Below are 19,040 nucleotides of genomic sequence, written 5' to 3'. Positions count from 1 at the left end.
AGTTCTCATGTTATCTCATTTTCTCATCACGTTCTCTCATCACGTTCTCATGTTCTCATCAGGTTCTCTCATGATATTCTCTCACCATATTCTCTTATGTTCTCTCATCACGTTCTATCATGTTCTTTCATCACCTCATCACATTTTCATCACGTTCTACCGTGTTCTCATCACGTTCTATCGTGTTCTCTCATCACGTTCTATTGTTCTCTCATCACGTTCTATCGCGTTCTCTCATCACGTTCCATCGCGTTCTCTCATCACGTTCCATCGCGTTCTCTCATCATATAAACACATACTATAATGACCATGAGCAGACCGTAGACCGTATATGGGGTCACACCGTAGACCGTATATGGGGTCAGACTGTAGACCGTATATGGGGTCACACCGTAGACCGTATATGGGGTCACACCGTAGACCGTATATGGGGTCACACCGTAGACAGTATATGGGGTCACACCGTAGACAGTATATGGGGTCAGACCGTAGACCGTATATGGGGTCAGACCGTAGACCGTATATGGGGTCAGACCGTAGACCGTATATGGGGTCACACCGTAGACCGTATATGGGGTCACACCGTAGACCGTATATGGGGTCACACCGTAGACAGTATATGGGGTCACACCGTAGACCGTATATGGGGTCACACCGTAGACCGTATATGGGGTCACACCGTAGACCGTATATGGGGTCAGACCGTAGACCGTATATGGGGTCAGACCGTAGACCGTATATGGGGTCACACCGTAGACCGTATATGGGGTCACACCGTAGACCGTATATGGGGTCACACCGTAGACCGTATATGGGGTCACACCGTAGACCGTATATGGGGTCAGACCGTATATGGGGTCAGACCGTAGACAGTATATGGGGTCACACCGTAGACCGTATATGGGGTCAGACCGTAGACCGTATATGGGGTCACACCGTAGACCGTATATGGGGTCACACCGTAGACCGTATATGGGGTCAGACCGTAGACCGTATATGGGGTCAGACCGTAGACCGTATATGGGGTCAGACCGTAGACCGTATATGGGGTCACACCGTAGACCGTATATGGGGTCAGACCGTAGACCGTATATGGGGTCACACCGTAGACCGTATATGGGGTCACACCGTAGACCGTATATGGGGTCAGACCGTAGACCGTATATGGGGTCACACCGTAGACCGTATATGGGGTCACACCGTAGACCGTATATGGGGTCAGACCGTATATGGGGTCAGACCGTAGACAGTATATGGGGTCACACCGTAGACCGTATATGGGGTCACACCGTAGACCGTATATGGGGTCAGACCGTAGACCGTATATGGGGTCAGACCGTAGACCGTATATGGGGTCACACCGTAGACCGTATATGGGGTCAGACCGTATATGGGGTCAGACCGTAGACAGTATATGGGGTCACACCGTAGACCGTATATGGGGTCAGACCGTAGACCGTATATGGGGTCACACCGTAGACCGTATATGGGGTCACACCGTAGACCGTATATGGGGTCAGACCGTAGACCGTATATGGGGTCAGACCGTAGACCGTATATGGGGTCACACCGTAGACCGTATATGGGGTCAGACCGTAGACCGTATATGGGGTCACACCGTAGACCGTATATGGGGTCACACCGTAGACCGTATATGGGGTCACACCGTAGACCGTATATGGGGTCAGACCGTAGACCGTATATGGGGTCACACCGTAGACCGTATATGGGGTCACATCGTAGACCGTATATGGGGTCAGACCGTATATGGGGTCAGACCGTAGACAGTATATGGGGTCACACCGTAGACCGTATATGGGGTCAGACCGTAGACCGTATATGGGGTCACACCGTAGACCGTATATGGGGTCACACCGTAGACCGTATATGGGGTCACACCGTAGACCGTATATGGGGTCAGACCGTAGACCGTATATGGGGTCACACCGTAGACCGTATATGGGGTCACATCGTAGACCGTATATGGGGTCAGACCGTATATGGGGTCAGACCGTAGACAGTATATGGGGTCACACCGTAGACCGTATATGGGGTCAGACCGTAGACCGTAGGGGGTACTTCTAGCTTCTCGACTCAGCAGAATTAAACATTTGAGCAGTTTCTGAAAAGCAAAAGTAAAACAGAAGAAACATCGGTCTCTCTTTATCTTCTGTTTTATTTATGATGAGTGTCAATGAGAACAAAAGTTCTATGAATCTTTTTAAGAAGCTTACTTTGTTTTGATTCCTATTCATATGTATATGTATTATATATATGTATATATGATATATAGATGTATATAATATATATATGTTATATATATATTATATATATACATATATATGTAATACTACTGCAATACAAGAGTCCTGAATTCTCCTCTACAGTAGAAGTATTGTTAGTACTTCATGTATCAAACGTACCCACGGGAGCGATATATTATTCGTAATGATGAGTTAGAAGTAGAAGTTCACCGTTTGGTGGATTCTTCTAACGTATGAATATATTTATGAGCGCCTTTGGCTCGGCAGCTCCACGCCTATGGAACAGTCTCCCTGACCACCTAAGGGCAACACAGACCCTGGTCTCTTTAAGACCGGCCTAAAAACCTTTCTATTCAGGAAAGCCTTTCTGACCTAAATCACTGTCAGTTATTTCTTTTGTGTTTCTGTTCATTCACTGGTTTTTATTTTATTTTTATTGTTAACTGTGTTTTTACTATGTTTTTACTATGTACTGGCTCCGTGGCACTCTGAGATTTAAGTGCGTTACAAATAAAATTCATTATTATTATTATTATTATGATCATATGTTTGTATGAAATAACAACAGATCAGTCTAAAAGATTAAAAAGTGTAAAAACCCTGACATGTCCCAGAATGCACTGCGCTGGTTTATGATTGGTCAAATCCCAAATATCCGTCAAAAACTGAGCTGAGAACAAGCTGGAACGAACCGGACGCTGAAAAATTTGAACAGGATCGTAGCTGAACCTACGAAACGTAGTGCTGAACAAATATAAATGTATAAATGTACATAAACATACTACATGTAAACAGTAAACAGAGCGAGAAGCTCCAGGCGAGGAGGAGGTCGGTGGATGGAGGGTTTTGGGGTTCAGAGGCGGTCCCAGCCCCTGCACTTCTTTTTGCGGGCCAGTTCTGGGTTCTGGCACCGGTTGTTTCTCTTGTTAGATCCGGGGCTACCTACTGACTCAGCTCTCTATTAAAAGATTGGCGAGCTGGTGTTCTGTGAGGAAACTCGCCTGGCTCTGCTCACTGCCGGTACTCCTGACGTCTCCCCGGCTTCCTCCGGTAACGTCCTCTGGTACTCGGCCGAGGGGCCGCCCTGACCCCGGGCGCTGCTGCCAGTCGCCTCAGTCATGGCAGCTTCCCTCTTCTGGATCCGGGCTCTTGGTAAATTGCCAGATTCGGTTTTAACGGCTAGGATTACTTCTAAAACCGTAAGGGGTTGTTAAGTGGACCGGTCTCTAGGATAACCTTTCAGAACTCAGTTGTTAGACATACAATAGATTTAACCTTTTACTGCCACGAGGAACTTTTACGACTTCAGCAAATGAATGCACTTGAGAAATTGACTTTAAATGCAGATTAGATATTTATTGCAGGTTATATTAGCAGGCGCTCAGCTACAGCTCACATGAAAAATAATACTACACTTGATTCGTTACTTTAATTTTCTTCTTAGATTATACTCATTAGTTTCGATGCCGAGGCGGTTCGGTGGGAGCTGGATTTCAAAGGTTCGGTGAAAAAGTCCTTTTGGAGTTGTTAGGAGCGAAGGTCCGGCCGAACCTCCGGCTCCTTCCTGCGCGGCCAACGAAGTCCGTTCAGCGATGCTTCAGGCTCAGTACAAAGTCTTTAGGGCGGCTGTGTTCATCCGTTGTCCAGTTGTTGAAGTCAAACAGGGGAGAAGTGATTCTCCGTCTTTCCCGTGGACAGAGACGAAGTCTGTCGATCGAAGTCCAGTGTCTTCTCCGTGGAGCACTTGGAAGGCTCCCGCGATGTTATCCCGGCTTGCGGCTTGATTTATATTACCGTTTTGGGCTATTTGTCTCCCCCCCTCCCCTACTCGGCACATGATTTACATGACATCATTGTGTGTGTGTGTGCGCTGTAGAAAGTACCTTCACTTCCTCTGGGCTGCTCTTGCTTAATCAGAGCTCCGCGTGTGTGTCCGGTTACCGGACTCTACCCCAAAACATCTCTTATGATCTCATTTCGGCGGCTCCCCTCCTCCTTTCCTCACTTCCCCTAACTCTGTTCTCTCCTCACACACTCTGATACACATATTATTATTATAATCAGATTTACATTTGTTAAATCACCTTACGTAGTACACACTTACTATAAAATGATTATTGATTTCAACCAAACTATGATTATACGCTTTGTGTCCCTTCAACCGGATTTATATCTTGAACATGTATTCCCTCATTCAAGGCAGCTTTCCTGTGATCTCAACTCTTCTTGACACTCTCTAGTTCTGTACCTCCTGAACTCTGACCGAGCAGCTTCAGCTTCAGCCTCCTGGTCCTCGTTCAGGAGGAACAGCTGCTGCAGATGGGGGGTCAGGTCGTCCGGAAGTGACGCCTTCTTCTGGGTCTCTGAGTTCTCCGGAGTGTGAAACCGGTCGACGATGGCCTGAAAGTGGTTCACACTCGAATGATCGTTCCTCACAAACTGCCACAGGTTTTCTCCAGACCGCATCCTGTGGACCAGCTGGTGGACCACCGGCCCCTCATACAACCTGGACCAGATGAGGGACAACAAGGAGAGTGTGGAGTACTTTTCCTGTCAAACTGTAAAACTTACAGAACTACTAACTCTGATTCAGTACTCTACTGAACAGTTTTATATTTATATATTATATTTATTTATTTATAAAGGAGCTGGTGTGTGTGTGTTTGTGTGTGTTTGTGTGTGTGTTCTGTGGAGGCTCACCTGGAGATCTGGGGCTCAGGTAAGGGGAAGCCCAGCAGCTGGTTCAGCTGGATGCCAATTCTCAGGCAGCCCTGCCATTGGTTGAAGGAGTGAGCCAAGACCAGGTCCAGCTTGTGCATATGCTGATGGTTCTGAATCTGCAGAGCTGCAACACACACACCATTTACATGTTGTACTGCTAGTTCTTACTATTTTCATTACATTGAACTACAATTAAATGTGATGTTAAAGTGTTATGTTTGTAGTTATTAATAACCATAAGATGATCTTTATCTGTTCTATGTCTCTGTTTATAATAATCATAAGGTGGTCTCTACCTGCTGAGGGTCTCACAGGGTCTCCAGTACTCAGACGCAGCAGCAGAGCCTTCAGCAGCTCTATCGCTGGAGGAGGCTGAGCGTTCTGCATCCAGTAGCAGGTTGCGGCCACCGGGAGGCGCAGCTGAGGCGGCAGGCCGTTCAGAGAGTCCTCAGAGACCTGAAGAGCCTCCAGCAACACCTTCAGACGTTGAGAGGGCGCCACCTGGAGGAGGGGGGTGTAACTGCATCATCTCGACATGAATCCAACAGCAGAGCCACGAATGAAGTCATCACTATACGGAGCACATGGTGGGCCTACATGTCTACACGTTAAGACCCCCCCCCCCCCCCCCCCCCCCCGACACTAAATCCCACCGCCGTGTGACGTTTCATTTAAAGTCAACGCTGAGGTCTCATTGGACGAGGGCCACAGGCTCCACAGGAAGCTGCTGAAGCTATAAAACTCTGAGCCGCCCCACGCCTATCAAACAACGTTGTTTTTGGAGAAAACCTCGGTCATCGTCTTAACTTCACTTGACCGACAATAGAATGTCTTGTTTTTATGGATCCTGAAGAAGAGAACAGATAACTTCTACGTCCCGTTAACGTCGACATGTTGCCGGTCATCAGGAAGAAGAACTCCCTCTCTGCGCACGGAGACTTTAAGTTGAAACTAGAAGAAGCACATCGCCCGCTACGAAGCCGTCTCCCCGGCGGTCATGGTGTGTTTACGACCTTGTTTTGTTCTCACGTGTTTCTGTGTTGTTCTCACGTGTTTCTGTGTTGTTCTCACGTGTTTCTGTGTTGTTCTCACGTGTTTCTGTGTCGTTCTCACGTGTTTCTGTGTCGTTCTCACGTGTTTCTGTGTTGTTCTCGTGTTTCTGTGTTGTTCTCACGTGTTTCTGTGTTGTTCTCACGTGTTTCTGTGTTGTTCTCACGTGTTTCTGTGTTCTCACGTGTTTCTGTGTTGTTCTCACGTGTTTCTGTGTTCTCACGTGTTTCTGTGTTCTCACGTGTTTCTGTGTTCTCACGTGTTTCTGTGTTGTTCTCACGTGTTTCTGTGTTGTTCTCACGTGTTTCTGTGTTGTTCTCACGTGTTTCTGTGTTCTCACGTGTTTCTGTGTTGTTCTCACGTGTTTCTGTGTTCTCACGTGTTTCTGTGTTGTTCTCGTGTTTCTGTGTCGTTCTCACGTGTTTCTGTGTCGTTCTCACGTGTTTCTGTGTCGTTCTCACGTGTTTCTGTGTCGTTCTCACGTGTTTCTGTGTCGTTCTCACGTGTTTCTGTGTTGTTCTCGTGTTTCTGTGTTGTTCTCACGTGTTTCTGTGTTGTTCTCACGTGTTTCTGTGTTGTTCTCACGTGTTTCTGTGTTCTCACGTGTTTCTGTGTTCTCACGTGTTTCTGTGTTCTCACGTGTTTCTGTGTTCTCACGTGTTTCTGTGTTGTTCTCACGTGTTTCTGTGTTGTTCTCACGTGTTTCTGTGTTGTTCTCACGTGTTTCTGTGTTGTTCTCGTGTTTCTGTGTTGTTCTCACGTGTTTCTGTGTTGTTCTCACGTGTTTCTGTGTTGTTCTCACGTGTTTCTGTGTTCTCACGTGTTTCTGTGTTCTCACGTGTTTCTGTGTTGTTCTCGTGTTTCTGTGTCGTTCTCACGTGTTTCTGTGTCGTTCTCACGTGTTTCTGTGTCGTTCTCACGTGTTTCTGTGTTGTTCTCACGTGTTTCTGTGTTGTTCTCACGTGTTTCTGTGTTCTCACGTGTTTCTGTGTTCTCACGTGTTTCTGTGTTGTTCTCACGTGTTTCTGTGTTCTCACGTGTTTCTGTGTTGTTCTCACGTGTTTCTGTGTTCTCACGTGTTTCTGTGTTGTTCTCACGTGTTTCTGTGTTCTCACGTGTTTCTGTGTTGTTCTCACGTGTTTCTGTGTTCTCACGTGTTCTGTGTTCTCACGTGTTTCTGTGTTGTTCTCACGTGTTTCTGTGTCGTTCTCACGTGTTTCTGTGTTGTTCTCACGTGTTTCTGTGTTGTTCTCACGTGTTTCTGTGTTGTTCTCACGTGTTTCTGTGTTGTTCTCGTGTTTCTGTGTTGTTCTCACGTGTTTCTGTGTTGTTCTCACGTGTTTCTGTGTTGTTCTCACGTGTTTCTGTGTTGTTCTCACGTGTTTCTGTGTTGTTCTCACGTGTTTCTGTGTAGTTGACGGACCGCCGGGTTCCGTTAGTGCTGTGAAGAAGCTGCTGTAATTGTGTTGTTAGATCAGCGTTAGTCGGCAACCTTTTCTATCCAAAGACACATTTTGTTCTATTTTTCACCAAATAAAATTCATCTGGAGCCACAAAAGCTATTTGATATCACAGCTTATAAAGTTGTATATATAGTTATATTATATGTACAAAAACTATAGTTTGTTGTATTTATGAAATTATAGAACAAGAATAAAGACGATTATTGAGATTTTGTTGCTGTTTTACCTGTTAGAATAATATCAAACTCTTATGAGTTTCTGCAGCGTGACACTTCATCACGCTGTTTGTTGTGGAAGCACTCAGTGAGCCAGCAGTGAAAGAATGAAGAATCAAACTCTTCCTTTTGGATTTATCCATTGATGGTTCAATGTTGCGACTATACTTTATGATAATAAATAAATAATAAACACGGGGCTCCGTAATCTGCGCCAAGACATCAGCAACTGTATTCACTTCTCCCACACTTCTTCAGAACCTATTTTTCTCTTTCCGTCTCATCCTCCACAATAAAAGCACCAAACACGTACAGGAGCACTGCTTCCTCTTAACATGCTCAACATAAAAGCTTCCAATAGTTTACCGAGGGCGGAGGTCTGCAAATCATCGTGAGCCACCTGCAGGGAAAGGCGCTTGACAGCGACGTAATAGGATGTGATGCACATTTTAGTTGCCAAAATATGAAAACATTTCTTATTTTGGCGGCGTGTCCAGCTCTGAAGTCACGGTTAGCGGCTTTGAGGAGGACGGACACAAAACGGAGGACTTTCCTTTTCTTCTTATTGTTTCTTAACTATTGTGAAGTCCACACACAAACTATGAAGGAAGTAAACATTGATTCTTTACACCTTCACGCCCAGTGCACGTGAAGAGTCACGTGATATTTGTTTTCAGGCGGAGATCATCTGGAATGATGCTGAAACGCCGTGTGGACGGAGATCGTTTCCGTTTTAAAACTCCAAACTCCTCCAGCAGTCGCGCAGATGGAGCCGCTGAGTTAGAGTGAAGCTGTCATTGTGACTTTACCAGAAACAGAATAACGGCCAAACCGCAGTTCACCAGCCGGCTTCCTGTCTGATAGAGAAACAGGTCCCCCCCCCCCCCCCCCCCCCGTTTGTTGACTTTGGATAGCTGCTCATGGATGTATAGTAGGTGTTAGTTTTAGATTAGTTGACTCGATCATTATTATTAGAACTTAATAAACTCTGTTATTGTGTGTGTGTGTGTGTGTGTGTGTGTGTGTGTGTGTGTGTGTGTGTGTGTGTGTGTGTGTGTGTGTGTGTGTGTGTGTGATAACAGCTGATATCAGCACTCAGACTGTTGACATTGGAAGTGAATACTAATTATGAGACGTGGGTCCCTGTTCTCAGGGTGGAGCCCGTTATTATTAATAATTGTTAATAATCTTATTAATAATTCTATTGATGGCAATCATTTCGTTTTTCATATTTGCTGATAACGAACACGTTCCTTTTGATTAGATTGTGTTCCATTGATTGTGGATAACGTTGAACTATAAGTGGGTAGATTATGATTCAGCTTTTATTCATGTCTTTTAGTCTCGCTTGTTTTTCACTTCGCTTCAACAAAAAGTCGAATCAGCAGAAATTCTGTGGGCTTCACCCGGTCCACATCAGTGTGCGGTTGTAGTTGTGTACCTCACCTGATCCAGTGAGGACAGAACCAGGTCCCTGGAGGTCTCAGTGAAGGTGGGTCTGACAGTGGTGACGACCAGCTCTAGTCCGTCTCGGTCTCGCTCCGTCACCGCCCCCCCGTCTCCCAGCAGCAGCCCGTACATCACCTGTCGCAGCATTCTGGAGGTCCAGTGAGCGCTGGGCGAGTCTTTGTGGTCCACGAAGGGACCGAGAGACATCCTCTTCAGCAGCAGGACGTCCAGGAGGTCTCGAGGGAGCCGGGCCTGAAACAGAGGCAGCCGAGTCCAGACCGGGACGAGAGCCGCCACCTGCAGGAGGACAGATTTATATTTATACTCAAGACTTTCTACCATAACTACATTCAATATGGATACTTCCTTCATTGTCCTCATACTTTAATGTTAAATGTGAGTAGAGGATCATCACACTCTGAGATCTGGTCTACAAACATCCATCGTCCCAAAATGAATTTCAACGTTCTGAAGTCAATAAGTAATTTATAAAAAAATGTTCTTAAAATAAAAACACAATTCAAATAATAAGGAAATCATAGATTATATTTTTATAATCCTTATTGTTATTAATGAAGTATAATAATGAGCTTAGAGCTCGTGTTATGAAGTTAAACATCATAATTCATCTCTAATATCTGTTTTATATTAACGTGAAAACATCTTCAAACTACTGGATTTATTCTAGTTTATCACCAAAACTACATTTTACAGATGACATGAACACATCATGATAACGTTATAATGAACCTTCAGCCAGTACTCATGTTCACTGAGCAGAGCCTGAAGGCATCATAGTGTAACTGAAGTGAACCTCCGTTGGTTAGCCGTTAGCGGTGCTGCTAACGTTACTAGCTCTCCTCTGATTGGTTGTTTACAATGAAACATGACCAGAGACTAGAAACACATGTTCTACTGAGTCAGTAAAACTTTATTTACACTCTGATGGTTAACAGTAAACTTTATTTACACTCTGATGGTTAACAGTAAACTTTATTTACACTGTGACGGTTAACGATAAACTGTGGATAGACCTTGAGGATCGACCGCGAACTGTGAGGTCTTACTACCTGACGGCCTGGCCTTCATAAAGCAAAATTAAGATTTGAATTACTTCTTCGGCTGCTGGGAATGGAGGCACCCTCCCGTGGATGAAGAACTTGGTCAGGGAGCAGGAGGAGAGCTGGTACTCCGCCATCCCCAGATGCAAGTTCTTCAGCAGCTCTTCTTTTCTTGTGCTGCTCAGATCTCCCATCAGCCCCAGCGCCGCCTCAAAGGCTTCCTGAGGCGAGTGGAAGCGTCCCAGCCAGCAGAGCAGCCTCTCCGGGATGAACTGAGTCCAGCTGACGGGCGACTCCGTCCTCAGGTTCACGTAGTCGTTTCCGGCCAAGGCGGCGAAGACGGGCAGCATCTGCTTCTGGAGGTCGAAGACGATGCAGAAGTTGGAGGTGTTGTAGCTCTTACAGGGGATGAAGCTCGGCCCACCGCTCTCCTGCTGCACCGCCTCCCACCGGAAGTGACGGAGGGGCAGCAGCCCCTCCGGCAGGTCGAAGATGCAGAAGTCGCTGTCTTCGGAGAGCACCGGGACCTTCCACTCCCGGGCCAGGGCGGCAATCTCCTGGTCGGCCTCTCCGTAGCACTGAGCCAGCGGGACCTCCAGCCGGTCCAGAGTCTGGATGAAGACTAGCTTCGCCAGCTGAGGCAGGACGTCTCTCAGCATGTTGCTCTCCGCCGCTTCGTGGGCTTTCTTGATCCGGTCTTTGGCTTTCTTAAGCACCGTCTGGAGCTTCTTGTCGGTGGGGTCCGAGCCTCCATCCAGAACCACGTACGGAGAGATCTTGCAGTCTCTGAGGGCTTTGATGAACTTCTCAATCAGGACCTCAAATGAAGCGTACTCCCCACCGTGGTTCTGGTCCAGACCTGATCTGGCCCCACCTTGAGCCACAAAAAACAAAACATTTTACAAATTGTCAATATTTGTGTTTTTGAAATATGGAATGTACCCAGTAATATGATATCTGCACAAAATATCTGCTTTTCCTGTTCGTCCTCGCCACCTGTCTGCACGTCCTGAGCGCTGGGGCGCTGGAGAAACTGCCCAAAAGAGGCGGGTCTATGAAGCAGTTTAGCCAATTGTTGATTAAAGATATAAATGACTGACGTACAATTTAGCCAATCAGCGCCCTCAAATAGATTCAGCTCGGGGCGAAAGTCGTTTGGCCCCAAACTGCGCATTCTCGTCAGGAGAAGTCTCAGGCGAGCGCCAGCGCTCCTCCTCCAAGACCCGTTTGAGAGGAGAACTTTGAGGAGAACCTTCAGGCCAAAGAGCTGATATCAGATCAGCCTGACCTCACAACCAGACAGCAGTCGAGCAGGAAAGGGAAGCAGCACATGAAGCTTCTCCACCAGCTGAACACCAGACAGGTTAGCTAGCTGCATGACGTCATGCTAATAACTTATTCAGCTTTTTAAAACAACGGGGACGGATCCCTACCCTGGTGAGAACATCAGGGTAGGGAGTGAGGGATGAGGAGGTAAGGAAACATGAGAACGCCAGGGTAGGGAGTGAGGGATGAGGAGGTAAGGAAACATGAGAACGCCAGGGTAGGGAGTGAGGGATGAGGAGGTAAGGAAACATGAGAATGCCAGGGTAGGGAGTGAGGGATGAGGAGGTAAGGAGACATGAGAACACCAGGGTAGGGAGTGAGGGATGAGGAGGTAAGGAAACATGAGAACACCAGGGTAGGGAGTGAGGGATGAGGAGGTAAGGAAACATGAGAACACCAGGGTAGGGAGTGAGGGATTAGGAGGTAAGGAAACATGAGAACACCAGGGTAGGGAGTGAGGGATGAGGAGGTAAGGAGACATGAGAACACCAGGGTAGGGAGTGAGGGATGAGGAGGTAAGGAAACATGAGAACACCAGGGTAGGGAGTGAGGGATGAGGAGGTAAGGAAACATGAGAACACCAGGGTAGGGAGTGAGGGATGAGGAGGTAAGGAGACATGAGAACACCAGGGTAGGGAGTGAGGGATGAGGAGGTAAGGAAACATGAGAACGCCAGGGTAGGGAGTGAGGGATGAGGAGGTAAGGAAACATGAGAACGCCAGGGTAGGGAGTGAGGGATGAGGAGGTAAGGAAACATGAGAACGCCAGGGTAGGGAGTGAGGGATGAGGAGGTAAGGAGACATGAGAACACCAGGGTAGGGAGTGAGGATGAGGAGGTAAGGAAACATGAGAACACCAGGGTAGGGAGTGAGGGATGAGGAGGTAAGGAAACATGAGAACGCCAGGGTAGGGAGTGAGGGATGAGGAGGTAAGGAAACATGAGAACGCCAGGGTAGGGAGTGAGGGATGAGGAGGTAAGGAAACATGAGAATGCCAGGGTAGGGAGTGAGGGATGAGGAGGTAAGGAGACATGAGAACACCAGGGTAGGGAGTGAGGGATGAGGAGGTAAGGAAACATGAGAACACCAGGGTAGGGAGTGAGGGATGAGGAGGTAAGGAAACATGAGAACACCAGGGTAGGGAGTGAGGGATTAGGAGGTAAGGAAACATGAGAACACCAGGGTAGGGAGTGAGGGATGAGGAGGTAAGGAGACATGAGAACACCAGGGTAGGGAGTGAGGGATGAGGAGGTAAGGAAACATGAGAACACCAGGGTAGGGAGTGAGGGATGAGGAGGTAAGGAAACATGAGAACACCAGGGTAGGGAGTGAGGGATGAGGAGGTAAGGAGACATGAGAACACCAGGGTAGGGAGTGAGGGATGAGGAGGTAAGGAAACATGAGAACGCCAGGGTAGGGAGTGAGGGATGAGGAGGTAAGGAAACATGAGAACGCCAGGGTAGGGAGTGAGGGATGAGGAGGTAAGGAAACATGAGAACGCCAGGGTAGGGAGTGAGGGATGAGGAGGTAAGGAGACATGAGAACACCAGGGTAGGGAGTGAGGGATGAGGAGGTAAGGAAACATGAGAACACCAGGGTAGGGAGTGAGGGATGAGGAGGTAAGGAAACATGAGAACGCCAGGGTAGGGAGTGAGGGATGAGGAGGTAAGGAAACATGAGAACGCCAGGGTAGGGAGTGAGGGATGAGGAGGTAAGGAAACATGAGAATGCCAGGGTAGGGAGTGAGGGATGAGGAGGTAAGGAGACATGAGAACACCAGGGTAGGGAGTGAGGGATGAGGAGGTAAGGAAACATGAGAACACCAGGGTAGGGAGTGAGGGATGAGGAGGTAAGGAAACATGAGAACACCAGGGTAGGGAGTGAGGGATGAGGAGGTAAGGAAACATGAGAACACCAGGGTAGGGAGTGAGGGATGAGGAGGTAAGGAAACATGAGAACACCAGGGTAGGGAGTGAGGGATGAGGAGGTAAGGAAACATGAGAACACCAGGGTAGGGAGTGAGGGATTATGAGGTAAGGAAACATGAGAACACCAGGGTAGGGAGTGAGGGATGAGGAGGTAAGGAAACATGAGAACACCAGGGTAGGGAGTGAGGGATGAGGAGGTAAGGAAACATGAGAACACCAGGGTAGGGAGTGAGGGATGAGGAGGTAAGGAAACATGAGAACACCAGGGTAGGGAGTGAGGGATGAGGAGGTAAGGAAACATGAGAACACCAGGGTAGGGAGTGAGGGATTATGAGGTAAGGAAACATGAGAACACCAGGACACACATAGAACTCTGTCAAGCTACATATGAGACAAAGTGAACATCTTCTCTTCTACATAGTTGTCCTCAGTCTCATCTGCTTAACTTGGTCATGGAGGCATCAACATGTAATAGAGATGTTAAATTAACAGTGAAAACTCATCATAGCTTAATTTAACATCAGTATTCATAATTACACTTCATGTTTACTTCTCCTGATCTTTACCTCCTATAACAAGGTCCATAGGGGCATCTCAATAAATGAACATATTATATTATACGATATTATATTATATATATATATATGTGTGTGTTTTATATTATACAGGATATTATATGATATATATATTATATGATAGATATTATTATATGATATATATATTATATGACATATTATTATATGATATATATATATTATTATATGATATATATATTATTATATGATATATATATTATATGACATATTATTATATGATATATATATATTATTATATGATATATATATATTATTATATTATACTGAGACTAGCAAACCTTATCCTAGACCAAGAAAGTCCTGTGTCCAAGGATTATCTTCATGAATCAGTGCAAGTTTGCTATGATTGTACTGGAAGGAAGGAACCAACTGATATTTTCCCTTTGGGACTGCTGGCTACTGATCAACAGCAATGCATTGGTGGCGCTACCCTTCATCCAGATAAATGTGAACTACCGGATGGAAGAAACAAACTTTCTGCCACCACCAGGTCTGGCCCAGGCCCCAGCAGTAGCATACCAGCCACCACCAGGCTACACCAAGGCCCCAACACCAGCATGCCAGCTACCACCGGGTCAGGCCCAGGTCCCAGCAGCAGTATGCCAGCTACCAACCGGTCTGGGGTCAACACCAACAAGTGGGTGAGTCCTGAGAACAACACCATCGACACATACTGCGACGGAGGAGACACTTTACCCATTGATAACACAAACTCAATTGTCAATCATTTTCGTCCACTGACTAACTCACACCCTGATATGGATTCCTGCTCACCACAAATTGAAAACTCCGAACATTGCGCTGTAACAACGAAAGTGAAACAAAGTGGCCTAAATCAGAAGATTACGTAAACATAAACTTTTCAAAACGGTCAATCATGCCGGGTGCTCTGGGATACGCACGCAAGACCTGAAGGACTGTTTGGGGGCATTTGAATATTCGAAGTCTCTTGCCTAAAATGGATCAAATAAAACATCTTGTTGTGGATTCAAACCTGGACTTTCTGTGTCTCCGAAACCTGGCTACATATAAACTGGCCCTCTGTTGCTCTGAATGTACGTGGATGCAATATATTTAGAGGAGATAGATCGAGTGACAAAGGAGGAGGAGTAATGTTTTACGTTAAAGAACACCTTAATGCTGCCAGATTGATGGTCTAGTGATGTCAAATTGGAATGTATTGGTCTGAAAGTGTCACTATCATCTCAAATGTCTCTTACTCTTATCTGTCTCTACAGACCACCATCATCCAAATGTGAATTTCATGATCAGCTTAATTCCATGTTAAAGGAATGTGACTTTGACAAAGAGGTTATATTAATGGGTGATTTCGTGAATTTAATGAATAAACGGGACTATGCGTTAAAACTGGCACTAAAGTCGAAATTAGGAAATGATCGGCAGAAATTCGTAATGCTGAGAAACCAGGTAACAAAATAACTTAGAAAAGCAAAAGCTAATGTTTTTATTAAGATCATTGATGAAGCAGGAGGTAATTCTTCAATAATATGGGATAATATAAAGAAGTTGACAGACAAACAGAACAGCAATTCAAAGAAGCAACTTAAAATGAATGTGAACGGGTGCCTTACACAAGATGAAGTTGTAATTTGTACAGCTTTCAATTCATACTTTATCAACTCAGTGGAAGCTTTAACTCGGAGCTCCATTACTGGTCAATTTGATCGTACACCAGTAAATGAAGGTCAACCGTGCTTCTCTATTCAAGATGTCTCTGAATCTACTGTCACCAGAGTTCTAGGCTCACTCAAGAACTCTAGGGCCAAAGATGTTTATGGAATTGACAATATTTTTCTAAAGGAACATAAAGGCACACGCGCTCACCCGATCACAAGCATTGTCAACAAATCTCTCAGGCAATGTGTGTTTCCGAAAGGATGGAAATCAGCCACAGTAACACCCATGTTTCAGTCAGGAGATTCAACGATGTCTCCAACTATCGGCCAATCGGTATCCTCCCTGCTGTTTCCAAAATTGCTGAGAAATGTGTTGCAGAGCAACTCATTAAACATCTCTACAGCTCTCCATATCAGCTGCATCCTGTGCGGTTTGGTTACAGGGCTCATCATTCTACTGAAGCAGCCAACTGCTTCCTCTGAGAGAACGTGAAGCTTCAAATGGACAATGGGGGGGGGGGGGTAGTAGCAGTGGTTTTTCTTGACCTGAAGAAGGCTTTTGATACGGTTAATCACAATGTCCTGATTACCAAACTGTCCGATTTTAACTTTTCCCGAGAGTCTCTTGCCTTGCTGAAATCCTACCTTGAAGGAAGAACCCAGCGTGTCAGAGTGGGTGATGTCACATCATCTACTCTAAGATCTAACATGGGAGTACCCCAGGGTTCTATTTTGGGACCTTTGTTATTCAGTTTATACATTAATGATTTGCCGGGTGTCTGCGATGGGTGTGATATTCAAATGTACGCTGACGATACAGTGATTTATGTGCATGCAAAGAACAAAGAACAAGCTGCACTTAAACTCACGTCCACAATGATAAATGGCAGCAGATTCCTGCCGTCACCTGAATGTTAAAAAGACTGTTTGTATGTTCTTCACAAAGAGAGCTTGCAAAGTGTCACCGGAGCCAGATGTTTATGTTGCTGGTGAGAGGCTACAGGTAGTCAGATTTTAAATATTTAGGAATTTTTATTGATTCTAATCTCTCTTTTAAAAAACAGGTAAAACATGTGACAACGGCCTTAAAATTTAATCTCATGAATTTTAGATATATAAGACACCGTCTAACCATGCGGGCTGCAGAATTGTATTTTAATGCAATGATTGTCCCCCATCTGACCTCCTGCTTAACCAGCTGGGCACAAGCCAGCAGCACGACATTAAAATCCATTCATATTCTCCATAAACAAGCCCTAAAAACACTTGATCAAAAACCCCAAAGTCACCATCACTGCAATATCCTCGCCAAACATCATATCCTGAGTTGGGAGAACATCATTAAATTCACTGATGTGTGTCTGGTTTTTAGATTGTACACGGTATGGCCCCGCCTCCACTGAGTCATTTTATTAAACAAAGCGCTCAAAGCAGCAGACTCACTGGATCTGCTTCAAGAGGTGATTGTGTCATTCCACATCAAGCTCGTTCAGTAAATCTACATTCTCTGTGAAGGCAGCTCACTGGTGGAATGCTGTGCCACCACACACGCACACACACGTACCAACATTCAAGCATCACTTCAAGAAATGGCTTGTTGTCAATCAGGTGTGCCAGCATTGATGTGCTGTCTGTGCTGCTTGTTTCATCTATATGTGCATTAGTCTTGATCAGCGTTGCTATTTTCCATTGTTTGCTGTGTCTGTGAAGTGCTTCAGTGTTACATGTGCTTGTCCTGTAGGTGGGTCTGTTCTGCGTGACGCATGCTGAAACCTGTTATGTCTGCTCTGCTTTCATGTCGTACACTTTTCTTTTGCTGTGTTTCGGTTTTGTCTATATGTTTCTGTCTGTTTCTCTATGAATTTTAACTCCGTTTCAATTTGAGATGTTGTTATTTTATGCTGCCTTGAAACATCTCGCGGGGACAGCAGATGGAAATTAGCCTCTCTGGCTCACTTACAGTGTGACTGTTGATTAGTGTGCATTGTCCCTGAAAAACAAACAAATAAATAAATAAAATAAGATGTCCTGGCGTGTTTATCAAAGTGTTATTTTCTGCTTTTCTTCATGGAATAAAGGTTAAATATTTAAGTGTAAAGTATTCATACGTGTTTGATACCTTCATGTTTCTGCATTTAATCATTCTGGGATGTTTGCTGACATTGATTGGATGACCTAGAACATGTTCCACTGCACTGGTTCTTCTGTCTTTAAGCCGTTGACTAAGTTCTTCGACTGAGTATTTTATATGTTATTGTTCTTTATATCACAGTTCTGGTTCATAAACTGGCTTTAAACTGAGGCTTAGTGAGTGCGGCTCTAAAATGATGATCAGTTATTATCAGAACAAATGACTTCACTATTAAAATATGGTCTGAAGGAAAACGTTCCAGTCTGAACCAGTTCTGAGTTTTAAACTTTAGTCACTTTTAAAACTTTAAAACTTTTAACACCTTCAAACAGAAACCAGCATCAAGACCCAGACTTTGTGACTTTAACGTCTGTTATTGATCACTAAATAATAATGAATAATAATAAATAATGAATAATGAATAAAACTCAGCAGTCAATTAAAACACCAAGTCCTAGAGTTCAGTACTTTGTCCTCGTATAATTCTTTGTACTAGAGTTCGGTACTGCACTACTAGAGTACAATACTTTTACTTAATCCTACCGGAGCTGAAGTACAGCGCGAAGAGGAGGTTTGAACCGTCGATCACCAGCCGGCTGCTCGTGAACTGGAAGTCCTGGTAGATGCTCTGGTGATCCTCCAACAAAGTGAACAGACCTCGAACCCCCATCCTGCGTCCTGCGTTCTGGATCAGGTGTGCTGAGGATCTGGAACTTAAAGGTCTGAGGCTCCCTTTCTGTTTCCTTAAGTTTCACTTTCCTGACATCACCTTGATCAGCAGCTCCTCAGCAGACTGATGCAGGTTTATACATTTACAGATCTATAGATCTAGATCTATAACATGTTATTATGTTGAATATATTACATAGAACATATAGAATACATTATTATATTGAATATATATATTATGTTGAATATATTATCATATTAAATATATGTGAATACATTAATATACACAATATATATTGACATATTATATAGAATATCCCGCAGTATGAGCAGGAACATGTTGCGGGGAGAGGTCTGGGTTAGCCTGCTCGTGCTGCCACCGCATACACTCCGCTCTCACTGTACACACACACATTTACAATGTTTGAGGTTTTAATAAAATGTCAGAATTATGAAAGTTACAATCTCATAACTTTAATAAGTAAAATAACAACTTGTATCTTTTATTTTCATTTCACTGTGTCATACATA

General features: G+C 45.1%; 1 protein-coding gene across 1 annotated transcript; it reads right to left on the bottom strand.

Moving 5' to 3' along the window:
- Window positions 1-3,612: 3,612 nt before the first annotated feature.
- Window positions 3,613-18,510, bottom strand: aste1a (asteroid homolog 1a; the record flags this gene model as incomplete). Its single annotated transcript, XM_079274582.1, has 6 exons — window positions 3,613-4,770; window positions 4,965-5,109; window positions 5,282-5,486; window positions 9,160-9,459; window positions 10,277-11,097; window positions 18,384-18,510. 6 exons carry the CDS (start codon window positions 18,508-18,510, stop codon window positions 4,455-4,457), a joined length of 1,914 nt encoding a protein of 637 aa, XP_079130708.1. The 3' UTR covers window positions 3,613-4,454.
- Window positions 18,511-19,040: the final 530 nt, after the last annotated feature.

The sequence above is a fragment of the Melanostigma gelatinosum genome (genome assembly GCF_949748355.1).
Source record: "Melanostigma gelatinosum genome assembly, chromosome: 9".
NCBI classification, from domain to species: Eukaryota; Metazoa; Chordata; class Actinopteri; order Perciformes; family Zoarcidae; genus Melanostigma; species Melanostigma gelatinosum.
The sequence above is the reverse complement of the archived record's forward strand: the minus strand, read 5'-3'. Positions and strand labels throughout refer to the sequence as shown.